This window comes from Clinocottus analis, unplaced genomic scaffold (assembly GCF_023055335.1).
Source record: "Clinocottus analis isolate CAN_PGR_092001 unplaced genomic scaffold, fCliAna1.0.p SCAF_56, whole genome shotgun sequence".
Classification (NCBI taxonomy): domain Eukaryota; kingdom Metazoa; phylum Chordata; class Actinopteri; order Perciformes; family Cottidae; genus Clinocottus; species Clinocottus analis.
In genome coordinates, this window is record NW_027176214.1 from 289,277 (window position 1) to 297,978 (window position 8,702).

Below are 8,702 nucleotides of genomic sequence, written 5' to 3' on the forward strand. Positions count from 1 at the left end.
TGGAACAGAGGAACAGAGGAACAGTGGAACAGAGGAACAGAGGAACAGTGGAACAGTGCGAGCCGAGCAGCAGACACACAGGTTACAACACAACAGGTAACACAGGTGCACACAACGAGGGCGGCAGGTGAAGGGAACACAACCAGGAACCAGGTACACACAGACTACAAAATAAAACAGGAAACAGAAAACTAAAATCATGAGTTAGAGTCTTATTCACTATTATTATTAATATTAATAATAATAACTCTGGATCCAGCTGTTAGAGCCTTACACATTATTATCATTATGATGTCACAACCTTCAGGGTTAAAATGGTTTGAATACAGGAAGTTGATTCACCTCAACTTATATTATGGGATGTGTTGGTTTCCCATTGTGAAGGAACTCATAATAAAACTGATAACAATAATAACAATAGTAATAATAATAATGATAGTAATAGTAATGAAAAAAATAAAATAATAATAGTAATAATAATAATAATAATAGTAATAATAATAATAAAGATAATAATAGTAATAATACTAATAGTAATAATAATAAATATAATAATAGTAATAATACTAATAATAGTCATAGTAATTAATAATAATAATAATAGTAATAATAATAATAAACATAATGATGGTAATAATAATAGTAAACATAGTAATAGCAATAATACTAATAGTAATAATAATAAAGATAATAATAGTAATAATAATAATGATAGTAATAGTAATGAAAAAATAATAATAGTAATAGTAATAATAATAATAAAGATAATAATACTAATACTAATACTAATAGTAATAATAATAATAATAATAATAATAATAATAATAATAATAATAATAATAATAATAATAATAATAGTAATAGTAATAATAGTAATAATAATAATGATTGCAGCTACATGCATACTTCTGTCCATGCGATGATCATTAAACGGTAAATATATAATTTTAGGATAGCGTGCTCTGTTGCTATGTTTCTCTTCTGCAGAAATGATTTTAAATAAAACAAAAAAATCAGAAAGTCAGACAAGATTTTTATTGAAGAAGCTCAGACAGGCTCAGCTCACAGGTTCTGGTTCTGGTCTAGTTCTGGTCTGGTTCTGGTTCTGTTCTGGTTCTGGTCTGGTTCTGGTCTAGTTCTGGTTCTGTTCTGGTTCAGTTGTGGTTCTGGTCTGGTTCTGGTTCTGTTCTGGTTCTGTCATGGTTCTGGTCCTGGTCTGGGTCTGGTCTGGTTCTGGTCTAACTGCTGATCACGTTTCCGTATTCGTCCACTTCCTGTACGATGGTCACCACCCTGGTGGTGGTGCTGGTGGTGCTGCTGGTGCTGCTGGTGGTGCTGCAGGAGGAAACGCATCATCATAGTTTATAGAAATCAATGCATATTTTTCCTCCTTGTGTTGACATTATGACAACGGTAGCGTTAGCCGTGCTAGCGTTAGCCGTGCTAGCGTTAGCCGTGCTAGCGTTAGCCGTGCTCGCGGCTCTGGAGGCTCACGAGCGCTTCACGCCAAACTGAAACACCTTGACTGTTATGGGATGGATTATAACTTTATTGATCCTCGGAGACGCTCACCTCTCCCCGTCCAGCAGCCTCCGGTACTCTGCGATCTCCATCTCCAGCCGGGTCTTGATGTCCAGCAGCATCTGGTACTCCTGCCCCTGCCTCTCCAGGTCGGCCCTCAGCTGCACCAGCTGCTCCTCCAGAGAGCTCACCTGCCTCTGGTAGCCCGTCAGCATGTTGGCGTAGCGGCTCCTGGTCTCAGCCAGAGACGCCTCCAGGGCTCCTTTCTGCTCCGGGGGAAGAGAAGGACAGTTGTGGTGGCTATGGTTCTGACTTCCCAGTAAGGCGACCCTTTAGTACGCCACCAGCACCTCAAAGCAGTCACATGTGTCCGGGTGACTGAGGGTCCACGTTCAGTGGATCGGGGTTTGCTCACCTTGCTGATCTGAGCCTGCAGTTTGATCTCCAGACTCTGGAGGGTCCGCCGCACCTCTCCGATCTCGGTCTTGGATGTCTGCAGCGTCTCCGTGGTCACGGAGCTCTCTTTGCTCAGCTCAACCGACTATGAGGAACAAAGATCAATGACGTTATTGATCAGGCTTTGGGCGGCAGGGACCACCTTTCGGACAGGACTTTGTGGACTTACCTTGGCCTGGAACCAGTTCTCCAGTTCTCTGCGGTTCTTGTCGGCGACAGTCTCATAGTGTTCTCTGATTCTGGCCATGGTGACGGCCATGTCCTCCTGAGGGGCGGCGTCCACCTCCACGTTCACCTGACCCCCCACCTGGGTCCGCATGGCCAGCATGTCCTGCGGGGTTAGGGTTGGTTGACGGTTAAACTTCTGTCTTTCGATCTGTTGGTTTATTTGCTGACTGAATTTGGTGGGCTCACCTCCTCATGGTTCCTCTTCAGCTGGATCAGCTCATCCTTCAGACCCTCCACCTGCATCTCCAGGTCGGACCGGGTCAGGGTCAGCTCCTGGAGGACCCTCTGCAGCCCGGCGCTGTCGGCTTCCACCGACTGCCGCATGGCCATCTCGTTTTCGAACCTGAAGGAGACACCATGAGTTCCAGAACCTGGTTTAAAGGTGGAGAAGAACCCGCTCACTGAACCACACGGACTCTGGTCCGGGCCTGGAGAAACACGTCCATGTGGGAGGAAACTAAGTCCCACTCACTTCAGCTTGAAGTCGTCGGCGGCCAGCTGGGCGTTGTCAATGGCGAGGACGATGGCGGCGTTTGCACGAGCGGCGAAGAAGATCTGAGAATGTACAGACGTTAGAGAAACACTTAAAGAACAGTGAACGCAGGAACATGACTCATGAAAAGACATAAAAGAAATCTAAACCGGCCCTCACCTTGTTCTGTAGGTCTTCGATGGAGACCTTGAAAGCAGCGCAGTCGTGGCCCTCGGGTCTGGTCTTGCTCTCCAGGAAGCGCAGGATCTTGAGCTCCAGCTCCCCGTTGGCCGCCTCCAGGCTGCGCACCTTGTCCAGATAGGAGGCCAGCCGGTCGTTCAGGTTCTGCATGGCCATCTTCTTGTTGTCGGAGATGTCGATGGCGTCGGACAGGTTGAAGGAGCCACCGGCGGATGAGGAGGCTTTAGAGACACGGACCCCTGAGCCTCCAGCGCCTCCGTACACGCTGCCGGCCCCCGAGCTGCCGAGCCGACGGCCGGAGGAGGCGGCCATCATGCCGGAGCCCCGCATGGGGGACATGCCGCTGCGGCCGGAGAAGGAAGTCATGGCTGAGTGGCTGAGGGTCGGCGAGGCGGCGGCTCTGAGCGGAGTGAGGAGCTGCTGGGACGGGGTCTCCTTATACAGATCACCTGGGGGCGGTACGCTCCGGGGTCACATTTCGGCCCCGGGGCCTCCTCATACGCCTCCGTGGGGGCGTACGCTCGGTGGGTCGGAGAGCAAACCGGTCGGAGCTGCTCGGGTCCTTCAGCAGGAGCCCCGGCCCCCTGGGGGAGGTTTTAGGGCCCGGAGCCACTTGGACCTGCTGGTCTGGTTCTGTCGGTCATGCACAAGTAATAATACTGTTAGAATGTATATTAGTACAACAGTCACACTTTGAGTACTACCACCACATTTTACTGATTATACTGGCATACTTTTACTGTTACAGAGTACTTTTATAATGTGGAATTTGTATTTGTACTGTAATATAGTACTTGTATAGTATGGTATTAGTACTTGTACTGTAATATAGTACTTTTATGGTATGGTTTTAGTATTTGTATTGTAACACAATACTTCTATATTGTGGAATTACTACTTGTACTGTAACATAGTACATAGTGTGGTATTAGTACTTGTACTGCAGTTGAGGAATTTCATACTCAGTTGAACAACATATCAGTGACAAAGGTGAGAGAATGGTTTCCAGCAGTACTTTGCTGTTGACTGCTGGTTTGTTGACTCGTGAACTGGTTTTGCTGGAACCAGACTAACTGGTCAGGGGCCCCGGGGCCGAAACCTGCTGCTCAGCTTCTGCTGGAGGACACACACGTTTACTATTTCAACATTTAGTTTGTTCTGCTGAAGCCTCCTTGTCAGGACAGAGAACAATGTACTGGGAGGCAGGGAGACCTCAGTACTACAGTTAGCGTTAGCTTAGCCCTCCTCATGTGGACTGCAGCCTGAGAGCGACCTGATTGGTTGTCCCTCGTCACATGACATGATGCGTGACAGGAAATCCTCGTCAGTTGAATTCTGAGACTCTTTGTTTATTGAACCTTTGTGGCTGTTTTATATTATTATGAAGTTAAATGACGTCGTATTAGGAACTTATGGAAGTGTTTCATGTTCAAAATAAGCATTTATATATTAAACAATCAATGAAATTCATAAAACATTGAACACTATTGTAGGTTAAAGAGCTTGAGAAAAGGATAAATAAGTTTTGTATTCTGTTTTATTTACATTTTATTATTATTATTATTATTATTATTATTATTATTATTATTATTATATTATTATTAAATATATTATTTATTATTGTCTTTTGACTCAAGATGATATTTTGTCTGAATCATGAGGTTTACATTTAATAGTATTTGTATGCACTCGTAGTATATTTATACACAGATACTTAGTCTGTTTGTTGTTTCTGTGCTTTGTTTACTGAGATTTTTTTTTTTTGTGAAACTATATTTTAGAAAACTTCCAACAATGAACTCCTCTTTGAGCTCCACCAGGACTCACCTGGCCCTAGTGGCCACCAGAGGAACTGCAGCGCTACGCTTCATTAGAACAGAAGACACAACACATGATCTCTTATTTTAAAGGCTGTCAGCAGACTTTTATTGTGACGTTTGTTTCCTTGAGAGCGCCTCCTGCTGGAGCTCGCCGGCTCTAGGATGTGACCTGACTGCTGCTCACCACCTTCCCGTCCACGATCTCCTCTACGACTGTGATGACCTTGGTGGTGGTTTTGCTTGTGCTGGAGGAGCTGCAGGAGAGAGAGAGAGAATCCTTGAGTCCCTACAAACTAACGCAGCAATGGCCGATCTCTTCAGTTATTACTGCAGGTCGCCACCCGGCAATGTCTCTAAACGACCTTGTGGTCGTCTCACCTGCTGCCACCACCACCGCCGCCGCTGCTGCTGAAGCTGCTGCTGGTGCTGCTGCTGCCGCCTCCGCCTCCCTCCCCGTCCAGCAGCCTCCGGTACTCTGCGATCTCCATCTCCAGCCGGGTCTTGATGTCCAGCAGCATCTGGTACTCCTGCCCCTGCCTCTCCAGGTCGGCCCTCAGCTGCAGCAGCTGCTCCTCCATGGAGCTCACCTGCATCTGGTACCCCGACAGCTGCATGGAGTAGCGGTTCTGGGTGTCGGCCAGCTGGGCCTCCAGGGACGCTTTCTGCAGAGAGACGGAGGAGGTTAGCTTGTGACCTGGTGGGCGTGAAGAGGAGCCGCGAGCAGAGAGGCGCTCACCATGCTCATCTGGGACTGCAGCTCGATCTCCAGGCTCTGCAGAGTCCGCTTCAGATCGGTGAGCTCTGTTTTGGACGTCTGGATGACCTCAACGCTGACGGCGACTTCTTTGTTCAGGGCTTCCGTCTGCGTGGGGGACACAAAGCACCGAGCGTGTCACCAACATCCATCCCATAATAGCTGCTGAGACGTCTCAGGTGGCGGCTCAGGTCTTACCTTGGTCTGGAACCAGGCCTCCAGCTCTCTGCGGCTCTTGGCGGCGGACGCTTCGTACTGCTCCCTGACTTCGTCGATGACCTTGCTGAGGTCAACGCCCGGCGCGGCGTCCACCTCCACGTTCACCTGGCCGGTCATCTGAGCGCGCATGGCCAGCAGCTCCTCCTCGTGGTTCTTCTTGAGGAAGATCAGCTCCTCCTTCAGGCCCTCGATCTGCATCTCCAGGTCGGACCGGCTCATGGTCAGCTCGTCCAGGACTCTCCTCAGACCGGCGATGTCGGCCTCCACCGACTGCCGCATGGCCAGCTCGTTCTCGAACCTGCGGAGCGAAGACAAAGCGTTGGTTTCCGAAGCCGCGAACGCTTCAGGAGGTGAAACAGAACTTTAGGGTTCAGGGATCGGTTCACTGACTTGAGCCGGAAGTCGTCGGCGGCCAGCTTGGCGTTGTCGATGGAGAGGTAGATGCCCCCGTTGACTCTGGTGGCGTCCTGGATCTGGGAGGAAAGAGAGGAGAGAAACCTTGTTTACTTTTCAAGTTCCCCATCGGCGAAGACGAACCAGCGACAGGAAACCAGCTCGTCTGCAACGCTTTAGTTTGAGGGCTTTGTTTGATCTGCTGACAGAAACAAACGCCTCTTCTCTGCTTACTGAGGAGCGCCTCCTTACACGCGCTGGCATTTGGATGATGGTGGCCTACCTTTCCCTGCAGATCTGCGATGGTGACGTAGTAGGCGCTGTAGTCTCTGGAGGACGGTGACGTCTTGCTCTCCAGGAACTGCCTGATCTTCAGCTCCAGCTCCCCGTTGGCCAGCTCCAGGTTGCGGACCTTTTCCAGGTAGGAGGCCAGGCGGTCGTTCAGGTTCTGCATGGTGGCCTTCTCATTGGCCGAGATGTCTGCGCCACCGCCGCCTCCACCGCCTCCACCGCCTCCACCGCCTCCAGCGGAGAAGCTGAAGCCTCCTCCACCTCCTCCTCCACTATAGCTCCCACCATAGCTGAAGCCTCCACCTCCTCCTCCACCGGAGCTGAAGCCATAGCCACCTCCTCCACCACTGGAGCCCCTGGAGATCTTAACCTGACCGCCTCCTGCTCCACCGTACATGGAGCTACTGCTGTAACCACCGCCGCCTCCACCCGAGGAGCTCTTGAAGCTGCTGCTGGTGCTTCTTTTGCTGAACATGCTGAGAGGTGATGAGGAGGCTCTGCTTCAGAAGAGAGTGAAGAGGGAAGCGAGCGGCTCGTTTTTTATACTGTTCTCGAGTTCAGGAGGAGGAGGATGAGCAGGATGAGTTCATGCCAGGTCTGGGTGGAGACACCTGTTCTTCTTTCATCAAAAAGGTTACCGGGTGTGTCCAAATCCACCCGTCACCTGCTGCATGCTGAGGCCTGACCACCAACTTCACAAGAAAAATAATTAAGGGCTATTAAATGTATTATTATTCATGAGCTGACAGACTCTTGGCTGCAGCTCTTGACAGTTAAATCACTTGTTTGTTCAGCAGCAGAGCGGTTAAATGTCTCTATGAAACAAAGCAAAAAATCCTCATCAGATTCAACAAAAATATATTTAAAATTGACGAATATAATGATTATGTCCTAGTCGTGGAACAGTGGACCAGCTCTTTACCCTCAGAGACTACAGGAGGGGTCCTGGAGTTTACCAACTAGTCTACATGTGTTAATGGACATGGAGAAGGCTTTGGACCAGGTCCCTCTGGGGTGTTGTGGAAGTTTGGGGTGCTGCAGGACTATCCAACCCTCATCAATGCCCACAAAGTGAGGAGGTGAAGCTCCTCTGTAGGGCTCAGCCTTAGAGATAGAGTAAGGAGGTGAGGTTCCTCTGTAGGGCTCAGCCTTAGAGATAGAGTAAGGAGGTGAGGTTCCTCTGTAGGGCTCAGCCTTAGAGATAGAGTAAGGAGATGAGGTTCCTCTGTAGGGCTCAGCCTTAGAGATAGAGTAAGGAGATGAGGTTCCTCTGTAGGGCTCAGCCTTAGAGATAGAGTAAGGAGATGAGGTTCCTCTGTAGGCCTCAGCCTTAGAGATAGAGTAAGGAGGTGAGGTTCCTCTGTAGGGCTCAGCCTTAGAGATAGAGTAAGGAGATGAGGTTCCTCTGTAGGGCTCAGCCTTAGAGATAGAGTAAGGAGATGAGGTTCCTCTGTAGGGCTCAGCCTTAGAGACAGAGTAAGGAGATGAGGTTCCTCTGTACGGCTCAGCCTTAGATATAGAGTAAGGAGGTGAGGCTCCTCTGTAGGGCTCAGCCTTAGAGACAGAGTAAGGAGATGAGGTTCCTCTGTAGGGCTCAGCCTTAGATATAGAGTAAGGAGATGAGGTTCCTCTGTAGGGCTCAGCCTTAGAGACAGAGTAAGGAGGTGAGGTTCCTCTGTAGGGCTCAGCCTTAGAGACAGAGTAAGGAGATGAGGTTCCTCTGTAGGGCTCAGCCTTAGAGACAGAGTAAGGAGATGAGGTTCCTCTGTAGGGCTCAGCCTTAGATATAGAGTAAGGAGATGAGGTTCCTCTGTAGGGCTCAGCCTTAGAGACAGAGTAAGGAGATGAGGTTCCTCTGTAGGGCTCAGCCTTAGAGATAGAGTAAGGAGATGAGGTTCCTCTGTAGGGCTCAGCCTTAGATATAGAGTAAGGAGGTGAGGCTCCTCTGTAGGGCTCAGCCTTAGAGACAGAGTAAGGAGATGAGGTTCCTCTGTAGGGCTCAGCCTTAGATATAGAGTAAGGAGATGAGGTTCCTCTGTAGGGCTCAGCCTTAGAGACAGAGTAAGGAGGTGAGGTTCCTCTGTAGGGCTCAGCCTTAGAGACAGAGTAAGGAGATGAGGTTCCTCTGTAGGGCTCAGCCTTGGAGACAGAGTAAGGAGATGAGGTTCCTCTGTAGGGCTCAGCCTTAGATATAGAGTAAGGAGATGAGGTTCCTCTGTAGGGCTCAGCCTTAGAGACAGAGTAAGGAGATGAGGTTCCTCTGTAGGGCTCAGCCTTAGAGATAGAGTAAGGAGATGAGGTTCCTCTGTAGGGCTCAGCCTTAGATATAGAGTAAGGAGATGAGGTT

The 8,702-nt window shown here is 49.1% G+C and overlaps 2 protein-coding genes across 4 annotated transcripts; both read right to left on the minus strand.

The window, feature by feature from the left end:
• Positions 1–1,140: 1,140 nt before the first annotated feature.
• Positions 1,141–3,208, minus strand: LOC137803452 (keratin, type I cytoskeletal 13-like). Of its 3 annotated transcripts, none has more exons than XM_068601914.1 (7): positions 2,858–3,208; positions 2,678–2,760; positions 2,392–2,548; positions 2,147–2,308; positions 1,937–2,062; positions 1,573–1,787; positions 1,141–1,323 (listed from the first exon to the last, which is right to left on the minus strand). In XM_068601914.1, exons 1-7 carry the CDS (start codon positions 3,206–3,208, stop codon positions 1,239–1,241), a joined length of 1,179 nt encoding a protein of 392 aa, XP_068458015.1. In that variant the 3' UTR covers positions 1,141–1,238. The 3 variants fall into 3 exon arrangements, with proteins under 3 accessions (XP_068458015.1, XP_068458014.1, XP_068458012.1); XM_068601913.1 differs by having other exon boundaries at positions 1,141–1,326; XM_068601911.1 differs by having other exon boundaries at positions 1,141–1,335.
• Positions 3,209–4,777: 1,569 nt separating this feature from the next.
• On the minus strand, positions 4,778–6,851 carry LOC137803451 (keratin, type I cytoskeletal 13-like). The gene is made up of 6 exons (XM_068601910.1): positions 6,348–6,851; positions 6,062–6,144; positions 5,651–5,969; positions 5,435–5,560; positions 5,077–5,360; positions 4,778–4,952 (listed from the first exon to the last, which is right to left on the minus strand). Exons 1-6 carry the CDS (start codon positions 6,828–6,830, stop codon positions 4,856–4,858), a joined length of 1,392 nt encoding a protein of 463 aa, XP_068458011.1. The 5' UTR covers positions 6,831–6,851; the 3' UTR covers positions 4,778–4,855.
• Positions 6,852–8,702: the final 1,851 nt, after the last annotated feature.